Source organism: Alexandromys fortis, unplaced genomic scaffold, assembly GCF_014885135.2.
Source record: "Alexandromys fortis isolate MF-2015 unplaced genomic scaffold, M_Fortis_MF-2015_v1.1 scaffold_220, whole genome shotgun sequence".
Classification (NCBI taxonomy): domain Eukaryota; kingdom Metazoa; phylum Chordata; class Mammalia; order Rodentia; family Cricetidae; genus Alexandromys; species Alexandromys fortis.
Genome location: NW_026068099.1, coordinates 752,272 through 775,457, shown reverse-complemented (window position 1 = coordinate 775,457; position 23,186 = coordinate 752,272). Strand labels below are relative to the sequence as shown.

Here is a 23,186-nt window from a genome sequence, read left to right as displayed (position 1 = left end):
AGCCTATTTAAAGGAAAGTGGTAAAAGACAAAAAACTAAAGTGGAAACAGAGAGTTTCACTAGGAGACATCTGCCCAACTGGAACGTGCTCCCAATGCTCATGTTTGCCTGGAGATGGAGCCTGGGCTAAAGCAGCTTCCAGGCCAGGCATCAGGTTCCCCCCGGGAGGAGTCAATAGTCAGTCCTCTCATACATTTCCCTGACTGAAGTGGTAGGAGAAGGACTTGGGGGGGGGGGGAATGTGGGTGCTGAAAAGCAGGGAGTGCACTGCAGAAAAGGAAAAGGCTGGCTTTGAGAAGCAACCAGAGCAGCATCTCATCAGCTAAGGAATGATACAATCTGCTTCCTGTCAGACCCAAAACTGTCAGTCATCCACGAGGCCTTTGATCTGTGCCCACCTGAAAATAGCTGCCATGCTTGGTCTACCTCTGAGAAAACCACGTGCAGGAAAATAAAGATGTATAAAATGATATAAATCAATGCTAAATTAAGCTCTGTGTAGTCAACTCCCCTGGCCAAGGAAAGACAGTGAGATGACGTAAAGAACTCTGCCTGGTGTTGGGAAGGTAGTGCAGCTGACGAGCAGACACTGTGAGGGCAGCTGGCTGTCTAGGACGGTTCCTCGGAGCTGAGCATCACAAGCCCTGCAGGATACTCACACACAGAGCAAGTTAGTACACCTAGTGCACCAAGGAGGATGCCACGCAGTTAGCCAAAGCAGACTGAAAGCGTGAGCCCAGGGATGTTTGAAGCAAAGAACTGGGGTTATTTCAAGACCATACAGCAAACAGTCCAGGAGCTACCCCTTTCCATTTGCCCCCAACCCCACAACTGAGCCAGTAACTAGCTTTGCTGAACTATTCTGATTGGTTATAACATCTCCCCAAGGATAGAAAATCAAAATCATGTTCTCCAAAGTTGTGCCCTCCCAACCTTTTTTTTTTTTTTTTTTTTTTTTTTTGGCTTTTGGGATAGGGTTTTCCTATGTAGCCCTGGCTATCCTCAAAAATAGATCTGCCTGCCTCTGCCTCCCAAGCACTAAGATCAAAGGAGTGTACCACCATCCAGGCCAAGTCCTATTTCTATAGCCTGTGTTATATTCTGTAGCACTTGAAATAAAGGCATGTCATTTAGAGTAGTGATGTAGAAGGTCCTTCTGTCTATATGTAGCTTTCATTGGTTAATGAATAAAGAAACTGCCCTGGCCTGTTGAGAGGGCAGAACTTATTAGGTAGGCGGGGAAGGCGGAACTGAATTCTGGGAGGAAAAAAGCAGAGTCAGGGAGATGCCATGGATCCGCCACTGCCACGTGGTGATACACAATTTAATAAAAATGGAATAAATTGAGATGTAGGAGTTAGCCAATAAGAAGTTAGAGCTAATGGGCTAAGCAGTGATTTAATTAATACAGTTCCTGTGTGATTATTTTGGGGCTGGGCCGCCGGGACAAACAAGCCCTCTCCTTGCAACAGACTAGGGTGTGCAGAAGCAGGTAACATCAAAGAGAAAATCAAGGCTGCACTGCCCGAGTCCCAACCCTCATAATCCCGATGCCCAGGACATGGTGAGCTATTGAGTTTTAACAAGCTCACAAATCATTCTAGAATCTTCACAAATAATGTTCAAAATCAATAACCTTCAGACAAGGCAACCCTAGTTTGGAGTCAAGTGACCAAAATACCCATAGTCAAAACCAAAAGCAGGCTGACAGCCACTCCCCAAGAGGAAGGAAGAGCGATGACCAGAGAGCGAATGGAAGGCCTGAAAACCGCAGAGAGAAGCTGAAGGGCACTACTGACCCACCTAAGCTCATCTACAACACAGGGCTCTTGTACTTCATTTATTTTGTCTGTGCACCATGTGCCTCCCAGAGGCCAGCACTGGATCTCATAGAACTGGCATTACACAAAGTTCAGAGCCACCATGTGGGTCTGGGAATAGAACCCAGGCTTCTGCAAACCAGCCAGTGCTCTTAACTGCTGAGCCATTCCTCTAGGCCAACACCGACCTTCCATGCTAAACCAGAATCTCTCCATTTTTACAACTTGAGGCCACTGGCTAAGACCAGTTAGACTGAAGACTGTGATGGTATATGGATTAAAAATACTAAGGTGCGCTTTTTTTTTCCGAGTTGCCGCCACGATGGCTGAAGTAGAGCAGAAGAAGAAGCGGACCTTCCGCAAGTTCACCTACCGCGGCGTGGACCTGGACCAGCTGCTGGACATGTCCTATGAGCAGCTGATGCAGCTCTACAGCGCCAGGCAGAGGCGACGCCTCAACCGCGGCCTGCGGCGGAAGCAGCACTCGCTGCTCAAGCGCCTGAGAAAGGCCAAGAAGGAGGCGCCGCCTATGGAGAAGCCTGAGGTGGTGAAGACCCACCTGCGGGACATGATCATCCTGCCCGAGATGGTGGGGAGCATGGTGGGCGTGTACAACGGCAAGACCTTCAACCAGGTGGAGATCAAGCCGGAGATGATTGGCCACTACCTGGGCGAGTTCTCCATCACCTACAAGCCTGTGAAGCACGGCCAGCCTGGCATCGGTGCCACCCACACCTCACGCTTCATCCCCCTCAAGTAGCTGTGGCCAATAAAAACTCATCTTCAAAAAAAAAATACTAAGGTGCTATAACGAAAATACAATACATAGTACAGTATAGTTGTAGAATAATATACCATTCTGAGCTTTAATGCTATAGTGAAAATACAACATATAGTATATTTGTTATGTATCCTTCTGAGTGTTACGGCTTGTGTATTATAAATATTATTAAGACAGCATACATACTAAAATTAAGTACTGTGGTAGATTAGTTTTTTCTTGGAAGAACAGTCCAAACATTAGACTCCAATAATTCCCTCTGAAGCTTGATTCTGTAACGAACTTGAGGAAATAAGAATGGCTGGACACAGGGACTCCTTCCTTGTCATACCGGAGCAAAAAGAGATCTACCACTGGACACCTTCTCTCCCCTGTGGCTCTGTAAGGTAAGGAAGCCCCTCTCGCCCATGCAGCCTCCGCATCCTGGGAAAAGAAGGTCACTGCAGCGCTGGGCATGAAAGCTTCAGTTTGAAGATAAATCCAAAGAGAACAAAGGATACACAGCTATGGCTATCTCTGAGGCACAGCAAAGACCAGGGATCCACCGATGGGAGGAAAAGACAAGTTGTTTGTTTTACAATAGTGTACTTTTTGTAAACTTAATCATCTATTTTTTTTTTAAAAAAAGCAAAAAACAAAACCCTTGGATTTTAAGCGGGTATCTCATTTAGGCAATTATCACAACTCGGCATGATGTCACACACCCGAGAGTGCGGTCCAGGACACAGAACAAAGATGGGCGTAGAACTGCATCAGATTGTGTATAGAGCAAGACCTAACCCTGCGCTACATGCCCACTGCTGCCCGCCCTGACCCTGTGCCCATGCCCACTGCTGCCCATCCTGACCTGTGCTACATGCCCACTGCTGACCACCCTGACCCTGCGTTACATGTCCACCGCTGCCCGCCCTGACCCTGTACTACCCACTGCTGCCCGCCCTGACCCTGCACTACCCACTGCTGCCCACCCTGACCTGTGCTACATGCCCACTGCTGCCCGCCCTGACCCTGTGCCCATGCCCACTGCTGCCCACCCTGACCTGTGCTACATGTCCACCGCTGCCCGCCCTGACCCTGTGCCTATGCCCACTGCTGCCCACCCTGACCCTGAGCTACATGTCCACTGCTGCCCTCCCTGACCCTGTGCCCATGTCCACTGCTGTCCGCCCTGACCCTGTGCCCATGCCCACTGTCACCCTCCCTGACCCTGTGCCCATGCCCACTGCTGCCTGTCCTGATGCCAGAACACAACAAGCCATGTGCTCAGGGACAGGTGTAGATCTGAGAACATGCAGGAGAAAAAAATGTACACAGTGAACCTTCTAGTTAACCACAGGCCTCAGACGGTGTGAGGCGGGTAATCCTCAGCTTTGCTGGAGATTCTCTGTGATGCCCACAGTCCTGGCCTGGTTCTGCATTAGGCTAACACATCACACCTTGGCAGCTTTGCCACTACAAGTGATCAGTTTCTCCTAGTGGTTTACTGACATACTCTTAGAGGCCTTCTTAGGCTGGCAGGAAGCCAAAGGACGACTCAGAGTCTCTTCTCATCTGAGCCTGTGACCCTCAATGGGACTTCATGTGGACTGGGTTCTTGGCAGGATGTAAACTAGCTCATAATCCAAGAAGAGATACCCAATGCCAGCAATGAGGCCCTCCCCTAGTCATCAAGCCTGGACCGCCATCTGTCTTTCGGAAGCTCTGCATGCCTGAACAAATGTATCAAGCCCCTGAGTCTCTTGGAGCCACTCTTACCTTTAGGATAGGCACAGCTGCTCGGCAGCGGGCAGTCTTAATGTTTTTGAGGAAGTGTGATTCATCCTGAAAGAAAGAGCCACAGGAGTAAACGGGCAGTCCTTGATACACAGACAGCCACCTGAGCTGCAGTCTGGCTCTGTATTCAACCTGCTGCTATTCAGGGAGGTGGAGCAGTAGGCTAGAGGAGGAACCGGGCTCGGGGCAGCTTCTTTATTATGCTCTGGATAAATTCCTGTCTCTCCCTAGGGCAGTTTTCCACCTAGAAAGGGAGCTGGTGAATACTTGTCCCGACCTCCCACTAGTTATGTGGATGGGCAAAACCCCGAAACCCTGACAGGTGGCTTGCTACCTCGTGGAAGCACATCAGCATGGCATCAGTCGGATGTGCTGGAGACCCACTACTTGTTCTGAACCGGTGTCAAGTTCTGAGTCTGGAACCTGCCCTCATGCTTTGCGGAGCAGCAAGGATGGCAGATGCCCTGGCAGCAGGTCAGTTACATCACCACAGCCATGCGTGCAAAGCACTGTGGGAACTGAGAAACTGATGGATTCCTGTCCTCTGGGGACTGTGTTAAAGTACAGCATTTGATAGATTTAGTGATACACTCTGTATATAAGCAAGCACAAAATTTGCCATATTTCCTAAAGACATAGCTGTTGTGAACAGTTACTACCCAGGAGGAAGTTTTCAGATTGGCATATTCCAGTTGCTTGCCAAATGGCTCTGAGCTATGCTACCTAGTTTCTCTACCCACAAAATGGCTAATGCTAGTTCCTGAAAGATCAGATTGCTACATGTGAAGTAAGCTAATGCAGGGGCAGTCTGCAAAGCAGTCCTGCAACCCAGTGAGTATTCCCTGTACCAGGGGCTAGCAGTGATCCTACCTCTGTCCCTGAAAGAATCTATTATGTTGCCCCCAAATCACTCCATGATATGGTACGATAGACAAACATATCATATGCTATGATAAACAAAAAGGCCTCAAAAGCACAGTGGACAGTGTGAGACTCCTCAAATGTCCAGATGCCTCGGGTACTATATTCATGATCCTGATTCATGGTAAGTCCTCATGAAAGTCATGAGAAAGCCATTTATAGAGAGAAGTTGCAGAAAATGGGTCAGGCATGGAAGGGAATTAGCCCTTGTGACCCTGGGTAAGAGTACCGCTGCCAGAACAAGCACAAGCAGTGGCTCAAGATCAGCCTCGTCTACGGAGTGTGCATCTGAGATGCCACACCATCCCCTGCTACAAGAAAGCCAGAGTAGCAAGCTGTTTGCTTCCTCTGATGACACACCAACACTGGTGGCAAGCAGTTTGCCCAGAATCTCGAGGCTGGTTGAGTAATGAGCCAGGAACAGAAACAAATGAATTCTGAAGCCACAGGCCACAAAATCTTCAGTCAACGATTCTTCAGCACGCTAGCTCTGCAACCAAGGGGAAAGGATGGATGTGCCGGTGCTGGCAGCTCGGGTGCGGACCCAGGGGAGAGTAGTGGTTCTATGTGAGACACCTAATTCAAGGTCACAGTCAGGAAAGACGTGCGTCATTGTCCCTACACCCTAGAGCCTCCCTGGAACATTTCCTTTAATATGTCATCTCCACAGATGGCTTCCATCCTTTCAAAGACACATTTGAATTTGTGCAAAGCCCAACACGACTTCCCCAAAGACTCATTACCCAAATAGCTTTGATAAAATATGTGTTCCTGTTTGCACACACTGAGAACATAGGGTGGTCACTGAATATCCCTGGGGGTCTGCAGCCATGTCTCTGAGTTCCAGCCATGTTTGTATCTGGAAACCATGTCCACATATTCTATTGACGACAGCTGGCTGGGCAGAGTTTGCCCAGGTGAGAGGAAAGCCAGTTGTTGAAAGCAGCACTGTCAAACTTGGAAGCAGCTGACGACGTCTTTAAAAACAACTCAAGTAAAACCTGCTTTTCTTTCCGCAGGGACAGGGACGTGTCTTCACGCCAGGTGGAAGACAGTTATTGACTGCTGAGCTGTATGTCTGAGTCACGACATTCACAAGGTGGTACCAATGCAGGCTGTCACCCTTGCTGACAAGGCTGCAGTCCTTGGGACCCAGAATGCCCTGCTGCACACATGCTGGTCTCCATCCCTGGCCTCCCAGTGCAGGAGGGATGGACTAGAGACTCTAACAGACTAGTCAGGCATAAGAGCCGCGTCAGAAAAGGAATAGGTCATCCCTACACAAGAAAGGCAGTGTTTTCTACTGCCCCCTCTACCCAAAACCCAAAGAGGACCAATGAGGTCAGGTTCCCAATTTTGAGGAGCCCGTCAGAGTGCCTAAAGAGACAAAGCACTTCAGGATTCTGCCAAGTCACTTACAATGATGACGACTTTGAAGGGTGTTTTTATTTGCTTTTCCAACTTGCTAAGAAGATCAAAACTAACAATGTTGACCAAGCCCGCCGTTAGGCAGTCCTTCCCAGTCACCACCACGTTGATGTTCTCTGGACTCAGAGATGGTAGCCACCGAAGAAAGGCCTGCAGATGACAGGGGACAGCGAAACAAAGTGATGATCCCAGCCAACGCATCAACAGCATTTTTTGTGGGGAGCGAGTTTAACATTCCCTGAAGACATAGTTGTTACCACATCCTCCCGCATCTGCCAAACCCTGTCATCTCTCCCTGCCTCTAGTTCACCATTTCCTGACAGGACTCTTTCCTGTGAGCAGGTACCTCATGGGCCTATTGTTTCTTCTCTATGATCTCTAGCTGCTAAGCACAACAGTTCCTGCTAGGGAAGAATTTTATGAAGGACCTACAAGAGCCCAGTACACTAAAGGCCAACTGTGATTACTGGGAACTATGGAAACATTGATGTCAGTTTCTTTCAAAGCCACCTGGTGTCCTCCACAGTCCATCACTGGAGAAATGGGCCACTGGATGTCTCCATATTGGAGCCTGAGCATATAGGTGCCCCTGGCCTTGCCTGGGCCTACTACGTCCTGACATGAGTTCTCTAGTCTTGATCTTGCTTATAAGCAGCTCCCTGACTCCTTCTGGACTTTTGGAGGGAAATCTAACACACTCAGATATATAGACAGCTCCCTACAGGTAGTGGCAGGACCAGACCTCATGAGCGGCAGGCTGAGGTGTGTCCTCTGCGCTCTGACCTGGTGCCTCAGGGAGACGTCAACCTGTGAAGAAACTGACGCCCCACATCAGCAGCACAAAGCCATCAAGCCTGGGAAATGAACTGGGCCTTTCTTCACTGAATTTGGTAAAATTAAAAAAAAAATTATTCAATGTTTACATCAGGCATCCACATTAGGTCATCTGGGAACATAAACGTACTATGCACTCCACCAAAAAAAACCAGGGACGTCAGGAAGGAAGGCCTTAGGAAGTACACAGCTCTTGACCTCCTTGAGACCTAATTTGTAAAGTGGATCGTTGAATGCTGTGTCACAGGATTGGGAGAGACAATGGCAGTAAGAACATTCCAGAAATTGGGTGCAGTGCAGAAAGGTTTTACTTACAAGGGCACAGAGGTACAGTATCTGCTGAGGGACTGGCAATAGGTCCCTGAGCTAGCAACTGCTTGGCTTTCATCCCTTTGGGGATAATATGACTCCCTGTTCTCAGGGACCGACTCATCTTTCCGCTGCTCTTTGACCCACATCTAGACCTTGAAAGATCCCAGGCCTCACTTCTACACTGTAATTTTGATGTTCTAGCCCTAAGGAAACCCTTCCCAGTGATTCCAATGCAAAGAAATCTAACCTGCTCCCAGGTGAAGCGCACAGAGGAAGGCACGACCACCAGGAGTGGCCATTCCTTCCGATAAAAGGCTGCTATACAGATGGCTTGGATGGTCTTCCCCAGGCCCATGTCATCAGCAAGCAGCAGGCGGCCTCTTTTGGATATGGCAAAGCTGCAAGCAGACAGACAGGGTAAAGTGAGTATCACAGTTCATGGGACCATTCTGTCCGTCTTAATTACCTCGCTACCACACAGAGCTGAGGGGGCCCTCTATGCAGGCTGCAGCACTGACAGGAATGGGCTCCACTCTCAGCCAGATTCTTCTCCCAGAAAGGACATGGCAGGAGCCACTTAGACAGAATAAGAGGAAAAGAGGGAACCAGACAGTGAGATGCAGAGCCTCAAGTACACTGGAGGGAGATGTAGAAGACAGGCCACGGAGTCAAGAGTGAAGCCACAGAGAGAAAATTCCGTCCGAGCCAAGCACAGGAGCACAGGGGAACATGAGAGGCCATGACGCAACACCCACTGCAGGGGTTTGCTCTCCCTTGAGAAATATGCCCAGGAGGGACAGGAAGAAATGAGCGGAGTTAGAAGTACGGCATTCTGAGGATCAAAGCCCATTCTATATGCTCAGGAGCAGAGTGGGGCTGGCAGGAACTAAAGCTACGGGCAAAGGGACAGAGAGGGAGAGGCTGAGAGCTCGGCTTCCGCAAAGGGCTTTTCCACAGGCTGGCAGCTTCCAGGCACCTTGAAGCACCTGAGTACACTGGGCCTTGCTGACAGCATGGAGATGAGGGAGAGCCAGACGGGCCTCAACTGGAATCTCAATTCTGCCACTCAGTAGCTGTGCCTCCAACTGTGGCAGTGAAACCAGAGTACGTAGTACCTGACCCACCATCGGGAGAAACAGTAAGAAAGCCCTGGCACCGTCCTAAACACTGAGGAACTGGTTCTGCTACAACCATCATCCCACAGAAGGGAGGAAGTAGCGAGAGCAGAAACAGTGAAATGACTTGCTCGTGTTGAGGATGAATCACTGAGAAACTACAAAGATTCTGCGCATCAGACATCTGGTCCCCTGCTCCAAACTCCAGTCCTCTTTCATCTTATTTGTAAAAACTGATTGCTGGCTCAGAAACCGAGTAGTGAGCTTCGGAACAGGTCTTTTCTTCTTACACAGTAACCTGTGGGCACTATAAGACTCTTCAGCTGCCCCTGGCCTTCTGGTAAGATTCCCAAGATGCAAAAACCAAGCAGCTCTCTGGGGACCAGAGACCAGCACACCAAAGCCCAGCAGCACACGGGCCAGTAGGTATCCTGTCTGGAAACTTCCTCATCTTCTCAGCTGCCATAGGAAGCAGCCTTCCTCCCTCTCTGCAGCACAGAAACAGCACTAGTCTGTGCTGCCCAGCTGTGGAACACCAGCCACAAGAGCCTGAAAAGAACACCTGGCTGAGCAGGGAGCAAGCTGGAGCAGAGAATTCTGGGGAGAAATCTCTTGCCTTCCGCTGGTGAGAACCAGGTTTCTCTACACCTGCAATCCAAAGCCCTGGTTGACTCATGGAACTGGGAATCAATGGTAACAATAAGCTTTGGTAATAACACACCTGGCTGTTTAATACTTAATGTTGAATATTTAATCTAGATGCTTCCAGACATGGATGCAATGAATACGTGTAAGTATTCATAAAAGAAGCATTTGAACCCCACCTGTGCTAAGTGATGGAATTCAAGCAAGAGAGCAAGAGGAAGACCAGGAATCTACCTAACGCCCTCTCTCTGAAAGGGCATGAGATTAGACACAAGCTTGGCATCCACTTCAGAAAGGTCAGCTTCAGGTATATCTGCTTTGGCTTTGAGAGATGTCTTCTCCAGCTGAGACGCAAATGCCAGGGTCACTGTCTTGGGTAGAGGCTCCAGCTTAACTTGCTGGAGATCACGTGACTTTGTAACTGGAAAGATAAAGCAGAGGTATGTGAGCCAGAATGCCCAAGTCCAAAAGACCTGGAAAAAGAGAAAGGGCTTTGGCACACAGAATTCAGCAAGAGGCCTTCTGCTACATGTTGTTTTCTCAAGAGGGCTCACTGCAGACCATGCTGCTAGCTGAGCACTGGACCAGACAACAGCCTGTGTCCTCTTTCTCTAGTCCTTAATACCTACAGATAAGAGGGTTTCAGTAATGCAAAAGTGGTTTGGCTGACTATGCAATAATAAAAAGAACCGTCTGATGTTTGTGGGTTTTTTCAACCTAAAGTAATTAATTTTCTTTCTTTCTCTTTCTTTCTTTCTTTCTTTCTTTCTTTCTTTCTTTCTTTCTTTCGTTTTTCGAGACAGGGTTTCTCTGTGGCTTTGGAGCCTGTCCTGGAACTAGCTCTTGTAGTTCTTTATAGTTCCATTTAAATACATAAAGGCTCATATCTATTAATATATAATATATAATTAATAATATATAATATATATAATAGCCATTCAAAATCAGCCCAGAAAGATCCTAAAAAAGCAAGTCTTCCATAGAATGGTTCTAGTCTTGTTTTTGTTCTGATGACTTCAGCGTTTGAGGGAAGAGAGCCCTTAAGTCACCTTCTGTCAACAGGCAGAAGAAACACTGTGCTCTTCAGAGAGAAGTCATTAGGGGTTCCCAATTAGACCGGTAGACAGTATTACTACTAACAAACTACCAAAAAGCAGAGTCCACGCTAAGGCCACAAACTGAGAAAAACATGGACTTTTAATCTTGTTTCACATGAAAATAACTATCTCCTCTTAAGGCTTTATATTGTCATCTCTACAGTGAAGCAGCTACAGTGTCTGTCACTGGGAATATGTGTGTGGTGGGGGAGAGAAGAAGGAGGAGGCTCAGTTAGTAAAAGAACTTGCAAACGTGAGAACCAGAATTTGGATAACAAGAACTGGTGTGGGAGAATTGTGTGTAGTCTGTCAATCATGTTTTAAATAAATGCTGATTGGCCGGTAGCAAGGAAGGAAGTATAGGCAGAAAAACCAGACAGGAAGTAGAGGTGGGACAATGAGAATAGGAGTATTCTGGATAGAAGGAAGCTCTTCCCCCAGTCCTGTCCAGACACCAAAGAAGCAGGATGTGACCTGTCCTGCTAAAAAAGGTGCTGAGCCATGTGGCTAACATAGATAAGAATAATGGGTTAATATAAGTTATAAGAGCTAATACAAAGTCTGAGCTGATCTGCCAATCAGTTTTATAACTTATGTAGACCTTCTGTGTGATTCTTTGGGACCTAACGACTGTGGGAACCGGGCAGAACAGAAACCCCAACAAGCGGGTCCTCATGTTACAGAATGGCACCCAACATGGACAACGGCATCCACATAAAACCCCACACCACAGAACCCACGTAAAAGCCAGATCCAGAACATGAGTCTGCAATCCCAGGTTCCTCCAGGGAGATGATAGGTGAACACCCAGGTTCCTCCAGGGAGATGATAGGTGAACCAGGAACTCCTGGTTCACCAGGACCAGCTACTTTTATGTATGCAGCAGAAAAGCAACAAAGAGACCTTGAATAAAAAGACAGAAAGTGGGGACTCCAGAGGTTTCCTTCTGATTTCCACACACGACACAGCATGTGCACGCGCACACACATACCAGCTATTTCTGGAAAGTTTCCATAAACAGAATTAACAATAGAAATTAGGTAAGGCTGATGGTTTTAATATAAAGTAGGCTGTTCCCAGAACCTGGAAACAACCTAAATGCCCTCGACTGAAGAATGGATAAGGAAAATGTAGTACACAATGGAGTACTACATAGCATAAAAAATTTACAACATCTTGAATTTTGCAGGCAAATGGATGAAGCTAGAAAACATCATTTTGAGTGAGGTAACCCAGATCCAGAAAGACAATTATCATATGTACTCACTCATGAGTGGCTTTTAAACATAAAGCAAAGAAAACCAGCTTACAAATCACAATCCCAGAGAACCTAGACAACAATGAGGACTCTAAGAGAGACATACATGGATCTAATCTAAATGGGAAGTAGAAGAAGACAAGATCTCCTGAGTAAATTGGGAGCATGGGGACCTTGGGAGAGGGTTGAAGGGGAGGGGAGAGGCAGGGAGAGGAGCAGAGAAAAATTAGAGCTCAATAAAAATCAATAAAAAATGAATGCTAAAAAAATAAAGTAGGCTGTTCTATACGGATGTAGAAATCTTTTTATCTCTTAAATTAAATCTGAACATGCTAATTTATACAAACTTCAGGAGATTGAGCACTCAGTGTACTTGGCAGAAGCCGTTTTCACCATAATTCCAGCATTCTTTAGAACCCAAACACCTGGGAAAGCCAGCCAGGAGCTGCAGAGCTGCTGGTGGCAAAGGCCTCTGTAAGCACCCCATTTTTTCCATCCATTCAGAGGGGAAGAACCCAAAGCCATTGTCTCCCACAGCTCTGTTTCCAAAGCCCTGTATTGCTAGTTCAGCTCACGGGGCACTTCTGAGAACGTCATCCTTCCTCGTCAGCGCTGCCTATTGTCCCTTCTCGGTGCTGGTGAATGACAGGCATGTGCTGTCTGGCTTCATGAGTCATACAGAAGTCATTTCTACAAAAAGCTCTTTGGCAGGATGCGCTAGCCACACAGCTGAGATGCTAGTGTTTCCAAACAGCAGCTGACAAGACAAGATCATGGAGAACCCTTCTGGACTGTGACAGCCAGGGAAAACAAAAGGCCTCATGCCAATTTCACTGCGGGCAGAAGGCATCCAGTCACTTGGAAAGAAGAGAAACCTCGGAGTCACTGTCCTAGGGGAAATGACTCTCGCCATGTCCTTGATGACACACTCAGGCCTCATTGCCATTTCTTAATTAGCATCTCAAGCACGTGTTCTACTAGGCTGGCACCAACAATCCGACTTCACACATGAGGAAGGGGATCTCCAGGTGAGAAGTATGGTGCAAGTTCCCCAGGTTTGCAGCACCAATGGAAACCGAGCCAGGGTGAGAACCAGGCTCTTTTCAGAGTGCCCACTCTGGCCTCAGTGCTCAGAGCTGGCGTTACGATTGCCTAATGGGTCAGGTTACAAATGCAGTAGGAGTTTAAATCTTGTTTCTGCCACCCCTGATTTACAGTTACTCCCAAATGTCCCCAGTAAGGCAAGTGAAGGCTTCCTTACTGGGACAATGTAACCAGGAAAGAGCATGTAAAAACTGCCAACTCAGGGCCTAGACAATTACTAATGTCTAATACAAACTCGAGAGGTACCCATTATTTGCATTTTCTGTAAGAAGAACTGACTGAGTTTATTAGATATTCTAAGGTCTATAGTCTACAAAATCTTAGGAAGCACTGTGGAAGGCTGACAGTTTCCCAGCTCTGCATCACCTGCGAATGCCACGAATCCTGCGGTGTTGGCCCATAAAAGGCAGAGAATTTTATTGCTCACATATTTGTCTTTCTTGGTCAAGGAAGACAATGAAGCGACAGGAAAGAACTAATTCCTGTCTCTCATCAAAAATTCAGGTTAAGCCAACAGTTTCCTTTGAGTCAAAAGCTCGGAACAGCTGCCAGAGAACTTCAGATCCACACTGGCCATTTTACTGCGTCAGCCAGATTTTATGGATACTAAAATACCACCTCCTATTCAACTTGACCCCGCCGTCTACAGCAAGGCCTTCCTCAAGGAACAAAGCATTTTCCTTTTGTATTTATTTGTTCCTTTGCATTTGTCTGCCAGTGAGACAGATATGAATTTTAAAAAACAAGAAAAATTTTATTTTCAGATAGGGTCTCATGTAGCCCAGGATAGCCTCAACTTGCTAGGTAGCCAAGGATGACCTTGAACTTCTGCTTCCCCTGCTTCCACCTCCTGAGTATTGGGATAACAGGCACATGCTACCACACAGGCCTTAGGTGTGCAAGGCAAATCCTCTATGATCTCCAGCCAAGAGATGTCCTTTCTTACTAAGAGGGCAAGTGGGACACAAAACAGTGAGCCATCCACCTGATACCTGATGGTACACAGTAAGTCAGGAGATGTGGAGCACAGAAAGCAACCCAGCTCCACCCTCTTCCCCAAAGCCCTCGCCTGATGAACAGGTAGCTAATGGCTTCACACTCCCGAGGCTGGCCCGCTCGCTGCTATGACTGGTACCTACACACAGCTCCTCCCACCCTCTGGGAGGCCCAGGAAGTCCACAGGGCATCAGGAAGGGGGAAACAACTGTGAAAACTCACTACTGCGTTAAGTTAGACACTAGTGTTCCAGAACAGGCTATGACCACAACCACCTTTCCCTGGCACATTAGGGTTTAGGTTCGTCCGAGAAGAATACAAGAAAGAATACAAGAAGAATACAATGATAAGCCAACCAGGCAGCTCCCTTTCGTGGTCATGGTAGCTGTGCACTCATCCCTGCTCTTGGTCAGTCTCTAAGTGCTGTTCAAATTCTTCACATCAGGTCCAGACTTCCACATCTGACAGAACGCAACCCCAGATGCAGCCACAAACCACAACACTCTCCTACCTTCTGGTCATCCAGTTCTGGAGGTAAACTGAGGTTGTCTAAAGTCACTTCCATCCCAGCACTCCCCGGAGTTCCCAAGTCTGTATCCTTCCCTTCGGCTGCCTATGATGGCAGGAAGGCTTCCAGGCCCTGGGAATTTCAACAGTACCGCCTTGCCCTTATGGATGCAGAGCCCTGCGTCCGAATGATTTTCACAAAGCTGCTGGGACTGGCAGGCTTGAAGAGAGCAAGCCAAGCAGGTCTTTCGCCAGCTACTCTGTCCTCAGGCTTATGAAGGTACCACCACTGTGGCAGCAGGGAGGGGAAACCTCCCTTCTGAGCGATTTAAAGCTAAGGCTTCTACCAAAGGTTAAGACGGTGATGAAAAGCAAAGAGGTGGCTTTTCTTACTGAGTTTATTGTGCTCCTCCAGAAGAAAGCTCCACTTCCTGGTCTTGACATCTGCAATGAGAAGAGAGAAAGATGCACATGTTCACTTGTTCACTTTCCAACTTCATGAACTTCCAGCAAGCTCTCATGATGGACGTGGTAGTCCTGAGGTGGGTACCATAGCCCCCACCAGGGAACTTATTAGAAACATATCCACCCCATCCATAGCTAAAGCGCTAACTCCTATTAGGCGTGTTTCCATGCAAGCCTAAATTTGACACCACTGTCTTAGGGTACAGGAAGGCATTTCTTTGTAGGGCAGCTGCTGTTTTTCTGTTCTGCTAAGGCTAAAATAGAAACAAACGGGTTTAAAGTCAAAGCAGCAATGCACTTTACATTGGTCAAGACAACACTGACCAGGCAATTAAGAAAACAGTAGGATGTTCTCTTTGGGAAACTTAGAGATAAAGTGGGTGCCATTACGAGTTCACTCTCTGTCACAACTGAGGGGTCACTGCCCTGCAGAAACAGCTATCTCTCTATCAGGAAGGTCAGTGTGAACAGTCAAAGACAGATCTGCGGATCTCGCAGAGGTCAATCACTTGCCGTAATTCCTGGAATCCATCTGTTTAAACAGTGCGATCAGTTCCTCTGAATAGCCAATGTCAACCTCAAAGCGGGTGCGGGAGACTAGTATGCACTTCCCTGAGACAAAGGCAAGGGACGGAGCTGAGGGAAGGCTGGTCTGTCCCCTGCCACTGTCATCAACCCCTTCCAACGGCTGGAGGGAGACCGCGGAGAGTCGCTCGGCCGCTTTCACTGTGAAGAGGAGGAAAGAACCAAAGTGATTAGGAGGATGACACTGGATGACTGTGTCCCTACCCAGGACACTCAGAAGGGCAAGACAGAGGGCAGGATAGGGCAGGGCAGGCAATTCTGTTTCTTAAAATCCTGAATTAAAAACGGGTGTAGCTTGTGATGATGGCAGATGCTGTCAGTAATCTCTGTAGGCTGGAGAATCTGCTGGAGCTAACACACCACAGAGCGCCCTGGCACCCTAGGCAGAGTGACTCTACCAACTGCTTAGAGAACAAGACGAGAAACAGGACTGACAGGCCACAGACACACGAGTTTCCACGTTAGTTACTACATATCGCTGATGTGCTTTGTGGTCTCAAAAGAAAGAAAGAAGAAAAGAAAGAAATAAAAAAACCGACACTGACTTAAAAGGCAAATTAGCTAAGACAAGACATTTGCAGAAAACTTAAAAAGTAGGAAGAGGACAAAAGGAAAGCATGGAGAAGCAGCCCACTAGAAACAGCAGGGAGAGTGGCTCGAGAACAGAAATGTTCAACTTTACCATCAACCAAAGGAAGGAAAAACCATTGCAAGATAAAACAAACAAAAAAGCACACACAGAAAGACATTTATATTACTACTTGAGAAGAAACTTTTGGGAAAATCAGTGAAATAGGCATGAGTTTTAAGAGATTCTACTTCCGGGAACTGAAAATATAAACACAAACTTGTGCACACAAGGCTTACTTACAGATGCAAAACCAGGAAACAAGAAGCAAATTAAACAGCAAGAAAATGACTTAGGTAACTCTGTCATATTCATACAACAAAACATTATGCAGTCAATCATTTTTTTCCTGTCAGTATGAAGTTTTGGAAAAGACAAAGTACAAAATTTACTAAGTTCAATAGTACAAAATATTTTGAGGCTCACAGTGGTCCATTATAATGATGACAGCCATACACTCATCACCCAGAACTGCTAGCTTTCATTAAAGTGAAAACATTTATGAGAAAGGCGGGGTACAGATGACCCACAAATGTAACGCTGTTTCACTTAATGACAGAAACAGTGGGAGATGTACAGAACCCAAGTGTCAGTGGTGGGTGAGTCCAGAGACTGGGGGTCAATTACCCTTCTCTGGACATTAATGTGCTGTGTGCTGAGTGTGGGCAGGGGTAAAAAAGCAAGATCCAGGGCTGGAGAGATGGCTCAGTGGTTAAGAGTATTCCAAAGGTCCTGAGTTCAGTTCTCAGCAACCACATGTTGGCTCACAACCATCTGTTATAAGGTCTGATACCTTCTTCTGGCCTGCAGGCGTACACACAGATAGACTATTGTATACATAACAAATAAATAAGTAAATATTAAAAGAAAAAAAAAAAGCAAGATCCAGGCTAGGGATACAGCTCAATACTGAAGTGTTGACCTAGCTCAGCTGAGGTCCTGGATTCCATCCCCAACACTACAGGAAAAGAAAAGGGGGGGGGGGCGCAGGATGAAGTATCCGTAGATACATTTAGACCAGTAAGTGTAAGAAGAATAACTGGGCCAAGGATGTGGTTGAGTAGTTGCTTACTATTCGCACAGCTTTGAGTTTAATCCTCAGTACTTAAAAAAGGAAACAAAAGCTGGGGGTGTTGGTGCACACCTTGAATCCCAGCATCCGGGAGGCTGAAACAGGTGAATCTCTAGGACTTTGAGGCCAGCCTGGTCTGCAGAGTGAGTTCCAGGCCAACAAGGGCTACACAGAGAAACAATGTCTTGAAAAAAACAAATACACAAACTACACACACACACACACACACACACACACACACAATCTGAAATAAAAAGTATAAAAAGACACTAAAGTGATAAGCCTATGTGGAACTTAAAAACAGAAATACAATTTACAAATCCAAAGCCACTGCAGGGGACTTCAGGGTATCCAGAGGGTTCACACACTCCAGTCAACTTTATCTAAAAAGCCACAAGGAGACTTTTGTGCCTAATACACTTAAAAAAAAATAGGTGGAGCAGTATTAAAAGTAATCATACCAAACAAAAAGTCAAGGAGAAAGTCAGGAAGGATGAGCAAGCCTGCCTATACCTTTACCTCAGACTCCTTTCCTCAGAACCAAGCAAACACGTTTCTGTGAAGGTCCAGTCCACAGCAGCCCTAGCAAAGAGCAGGACATTACCTAGTCATGTTTTACAAAGAAGAGACCAAAGAAAGAAGAGAAAATTCCACAGAAATTGGCCCATCACTACCCAGAAAATGTCCTGGTGAACCCAAAGAATTCTCTTCATATACCAGATCCTCAGAGAAGGAATCTGAGCATTGATCTTCAGCTCCTGAAGGGCAAAGAGGAGTGGGTGTGGACACGGCTGCTGAGAACCAGGGGAGAATGGGAAACAAGAGACACAGGAATTTCTTTGAAAGAGGCAGCAGGACAAGGGGACATGTACCAGGCTTTCTTTTGGGTCACCAACCAGCTCCCCATCACCAGTTATGAATGCTCACAATCATCTTAGCTCTTGCTTTAATCTATTTCTCGTTATCTGAGGTTTATCTCGGTGCTCTTTTACCTTTCTTTCATCCTGTGTATTTTACTTTCCTGCTTCCTCCATGTCTGGCTGACTGGTGGCCTGGCTTCTGACCCTGGGCGTCTCCCTCTCTTCCTCCCTCCTTCTCTCTCAGTCTCTTCTATTTTTCTCTCTGCCTGCCAGCCCCACCTGGCTGCCCAGCGACTGGCAGTTCAAGTCCGTCAGGCAGGCAAGGTGAAAAGCAAGACATCTTTACATAGTTAAACAACTGCGGCACAAATAAATGTAGCGCACCTTTACACCACTAACAAGGGCAGCAGAAACAAATGTAACACTCCGACGCATAGCTACAGTAATACTCTGCAACATAACCAAATGAAACACATCTTTGCCCGGTTAAATATTCCACAAGGGGACAGAAATATTGATATAAGACATACACAGAAGACTGAGGGACACCCAGGGCTGGCGGTGACTGGACACCACAGGATGGACCTGCCTGAGCTCCTGAATTTTGGGGTTCGTTAACCAGTGTCAGAGGTTAAACAATCTTCTCCTTAGGAGCAAGGCCTGACACAACTGCCTGTCACTGCTGGAGCTGGCACAGCCCAAGGGGAACAGGCACTCCGGTTTGAATTCTAGTTGCATAACTAATTAGCTGTGTGCCCCTGCATTAGTTGCTCACTAGAGACATCATTTCCCCGTTTGTAAAGTGGGTGGTAGGAGAGAAAAGAGACACCATGCAGCTGCGGGCTGAGAAGAGCCCAGTGCACAGAACCATCAGGTGCAGCTGCGGGCTGAGAAGAGCCCAGGGCACAGAACCATCAGGTGCAGCTGCGGGCTGAGAAGAGCCCAGGGCACAGAACCATCAGGTGCTAGCCTTTGCTAATATCCCACTTACTCAGGGCTCTGTAGTCGGCCATGGTGAAGTCCCATGTCTTCGTATCAGGATCTGAAATAAACAGAAGGCTCAGCACTTTTTGCTTCCATTTGTACTCGGACATTCTGTAAGAGTTTATTTCCTGAACAGATAGAGGCCAAACTCAAAGCTGTTGACGGGCAAGCTCTCACAGACTTAAAGATCTCTATATGAGACAAATAACAAATACGGGTAATTCTGCTTCGTGTAGATGGAACCTCAGGCCCAGGGAAGACACGGAACTAAGTGGGCTGAGGCAGTCAGGACTGGAACCCAAACTCTCTGAACTGCCGTTTGTTTGGGCAATGGTATGAGCAGTGGCTCTGAGAAGTGGCAGAGGTAGCCACACCCTAACTCTCCCCTCAGGTGTTATACAACTTTACCAAGCTAGTCCATCACTTTAAAAACTGAAAGGAAGCTGGGCGGTGGTGGCGCACGCCCTCGGGAGGCAGAGGCAGGCGGATCTCAGTGAGTTTGAGGCCAGCCTGGTCTACAAGAGCTAGTTCCAGGACAAACTTCAAGACAGAGAAACCCTGTCTTGAAGAACAAAACAAAAAACAAACAAACAAAAGAAAAATGAAAGGAAAAAAAATCTATGGATTTCAAACTATTGTTTTTAGGCTTCAATGCTATACTACATACGCTACACCTGGCAGAGAGGAACAGCCTCCTCGCAAATTAAGCTCTCTCTATGGCCCTGCGCTAGCTGAGTTTGATGGCTGTGTGAGACAATGTCTATCACAAAGGGAAACGCTGGCTAAAATAGAAAAATGTAATGTGCCAATATGCCCTCTTAATATTTATGAGAAACTGTTAGAACAGAGTCCAAAAATAGGAAAAAGAAAAAGCCTCATTACCATAGTGTCTGCTGGGCAGAGACTTGAACACAGCAATGAGCTCTTTGCTGTAGCCAATCTTCACCTGAAAACGATCCCCCATCCTTATGCACGTTCCCTGAAGACAGCTTACTTTCTGGGGCGAGGTTTGTAGTTTTTTGGGGGGTCTCCCTTCTGTTCTAGGTGTTTTTCCCCCTAAGGCATAATAGGTGTCCGAACCACTCTGTCCAGAGGTGGAGGGCTTCACAGTCTTGGCCTCTAACTCGGGATCCCCGGGAAACAGTCCAGAGGAGGAAGCCACTGTGTCCTGGGAGCTCTGTGCTTTAGCTAAAGGCTCCTGGGTTGTGGTAGCAATGGAAGTCGACTTGACCTTATGAGAAGCCTGGGGATTACCCTGATATGGTTTATAACCCGAAGGCTGCTGGTCAGAGATGTTTGGAGGGCCTGGGGCAGGGTTTGCGCACACTGCGGGCCTCTCTCCCTGGATCTTCCATAGCCCCTTCGCCGGCTCTGGTGTGCTGGGCTGAACACGGTTGGAACTGTGAGCTCTCTGATCAGCAGGAAATGAATTACTGAGATTCTGTTGCTTGAAAAGGACACCATGGCCCACTGGCTTAGAAGGCCCCGGTGGAAGATTCCCCAAAGGGCCGGAAACAGTGGGGCCTGAAGGTGTGCCTTGAGGCTGTTCTGATAACTTCTCAGCTCGGCGGGCCAAGGCCTTTTGTCGATTCTCTTCAATCTTTCTCTTCTGCTCCTCAGTAAGTAGCAAGGCCATTTTAACACGAATAGGCTTATGCAGAAATGTCACCTTTTAATTGAGCAGCTGGCAAAAGCTGTGAAGGGTGGAAAGACTGACGTAAACACTGTGTTCACCACGCTCCTCTTTGATCTGACAAGCTTGTGTCCGGGGGAACATATTAGGATTAGAAAAAACTAAAGGACAAACTGAGTTTTCTTTTATAATTAAAATGAAAGTGTGTGTGCACGTGTACGCGCGCGCACACACACACACGCACAGTAAGTAGCATATGTTAAAATAATAATACTGATGAAAAAAGCAAACAGTGAATCCAAAACTGATTGTATTTCAGCTGGAGTATTTTTCTCCCTCCCATTCCCTAGCCAAAGTGAATTAGCAGAGCCCAAGGAAGTTTTACTGGGAAGCCTAGCTTCATTAGAAAGCACAAAGACTTCATTTTAAACGAGAAAGGACAATGGATTAGACATACCATGGCGTGCCACTTGCTCGAGCAGCTTGTTTCCAGCCTGGAGGAGGGGAAAGGAATGTGAGCCTTGCAGAGACTGCACACTCAACGTCCCCTTGTATCAGATCCTCACTACACATCTGCATGGCAACCTGCAGGGCCCAACACAAGCCAGAGCAGCAGGCCTTCCAGCCTGATTTCCAAAATGTACTGTCAAAGTGACTCTTGAAAAAACAAGGGGAGAAGTGGGGGAGAGGGGGACAGTGGTTACTGTACCAAATACGAAGACGTAAAGGGAGTTCAACTGTCTTCTCACCTGCTACTCGTTACCAAGTTAACGCAGGGCACCGTTTTCAAGTTTTTTTTTTTTTTTGGTTTTGGTTTTTCAAGGCAGGATTTTACTGTAGCTTTGAAGCCTGTCCCGGAACTTGCTCTTGTAGGCCTCGAACTCACAGAGATCCACCTGCCTCTGCCTCCCGAGTGCTGAGATTAAAGGATAAAGGCGTGCACCACCTCCGCCCTGCGTTTTGAAGTTTTCTTGCCACATACTTGGAAAATACAGCTATTCATTACAAAGTAGGGTCATCCCATACATTTTATTTCGTACTGTGATTTAATTTACCCTATTGGCTGGACCAGTTCTACAGTATTTTAGAAGCAGGAGCCAGAACACCCAATTCTCTGCCGGGTACAGCCTTACAAAGTTTATAAACACAGGAAATACTCCAGTAGCACTGTGAGTCGTCACAGGAGGGTCTAGACTCTAAACTTTAGAGAGCTTAAGATTGTCTTCTCTGTTAATACTCCCTTTAAACAAAGCACCCCTAAAACATCTGTTCTCACAGATGTTACACTACTGCCAGCCAAAGCAGTTAAAACTTTCTGTCTTATGCTAGGGTGATCTACCTAACTGCCAAGGTCTGTTATGTTGACTGACCACCTCAGAGGGATGAGAGGTCGCATTAATAAGCCACAAACCACAAATGCACCCCCACCCCCCGACGTAGACATCCCTCTTTGCTGGGACCTGGGCTTCACTTCCTTTCTGGGGCACCTCCCGAGCCCTGCGAGGAGCGGACGTCCCGCCCCACTTTGCCTCTAACTAGGATCCTTCCCAAGCTCCCTCCTCTAGCCGCACTTGGTCTTGTCCGCCTCCAAGGCCGCTACCTCCTTCCCAGCCCGCTTTCTTACCTAGCGAGGCCCGGAAAGCTAGGCACCTTCGTGAGAGCCCTCACCCAGGAGCGTCTCCAAAGCCCTACCTAGACTGTTAGAGGAACTCAAAACGCCGCCCGTTCACCCATCTTGGGGCGGACCGCGGGCCATGAGTGGCTCGGCCACCGTGGAACTACACTTCCCAGCAGCCAATACGGCTAGAGAGGCCGGTCATGAACGGGGGTTTATAACACATTTGGTGTGGGGCCTTCTGGGGTTTGTAGTTTGGGTCCGAAGGCCTGCCAATTGGCGGGCTGGTGAACTAGAGAAGGTGTGACGTTGAGGGCGGGGTAAGGTATGGTGCCCGGGAGTTGTTCAGTCCGGCGTAAAGGCAGCCAGTGAAGCTTGGCATTCAATGTCAGTGGTATCGCCAGTGGACATCTCAGACATCCAGACTGACACACTCCTTTCTAACAGTGTTGTCCTTGTAATTTAAGATCCAGCCGCTGACTGAGTCTCTGCTCTTTGACCAAAGAGGAACCGGTATTGTTAGAGCCTTCATTGGTCAGTGATGATCGTTGAAATGAACCTCACTTAATTCTTACGACAACCTATGAAGCATAGACAGGATCTCTTGTATCTCAGTCTTGTCTGGTATTAACTCAGTATCTGAGGATGACTTTCCTGTCTCCGCCTCTTACAGACCTGCACCTCATGAGATTCTCTCTCTCTCTCTCTCTCTCTCTCTCTCTCTCTCTCTCTCTCTCTCTCTCTCTCTCTCCC

At 47.4% G+C, this 23,186-nt stretch overlaps 2 protein-coding genes across 4 annotated transcripts in view; one reads left to right on the top strand and one right to left on the bottom strand.

The window, feature by feature from the left end:
* The window catches only part of Smarcal1 (SWI/SNF related, matrix associated, actin dependent regulator of chromatin, subfamily a like 1), a 43,657-nt gene extending 21,059 nt beyond the window's left edge, over nucleotides 1-22,598 (bottom strand). The window contains exons 1-10 of one of the 3 annotated variants that reach the window (XM_050123768.1): nucleotides 22,443-22,598; nucleotides 21,276-21,475; nucleotides 20,068-20,879; nucleotides 19,193-19,243; nucleotides 15,570-15,782; nucleotides 14,985-15,035; nucleotides 9,864-10,050; nucleotides 8,117-8,267; nucleotides 6,715-6,873; nucleotides 4,357-4,422 (exon numbers count right to left, since the gene is read on the bottom strand). In XM_050123768.1, coding sequence (XP_049979725.1) covers nucleotides 4,357-4,422; nucleotides 6,715-6,873; nucleotides 8,117-8,267; nucleotides 9,864-10,050; nucleotides 14,985-15,035; nucleotides 15,570-15,782; nucleotides 19,193-19,243; nucleotides 20,068-20,821 — 1,632 coding nt within the window. In that variant the 5' untranslated portion in view covers nucleotides 20,822-20,879; nucleotides 21,276-21,475; nucleotides 22,443-22,598. The remainder of the gene's footprint in view (nucleotides 1-4,356; nucleotides 4,423-6,714; nucleotides 6,874-8,116; nucleotides 8,268-9,863; nucleotides 10,051-14,984; nucleotides 15,036-15,569; nucleotides 15,783-19,192; nucleotides 19,244-20,067; nucleotides 20,880-21,275; nucleotides 21,476-22,442) is intronic. The other 2 variants (XM_050123770.1, XM_050123769.1) reach the window with 2 other exon arrangements.
* On the top strand, nucleotides 2,105-2,624 carry LOC126489471 (40S ribosomal protein S15-like). Its single transcript, XM_050123771.1, has one exon. It carries the CDS (start codon nucleotides 2,143-2,145, stop codon nucleotides 2,578-2,580), a length of 438 nt encoding a protein of 145 aa, XP_049979728.1. The 5' UTR covers nucleotides 2,105-2,142; the 3' UTR covers nucleotides 2,581-2,624.
* Nucleotides 22,599-23,186: the final 588 nt, after the last annotated feature.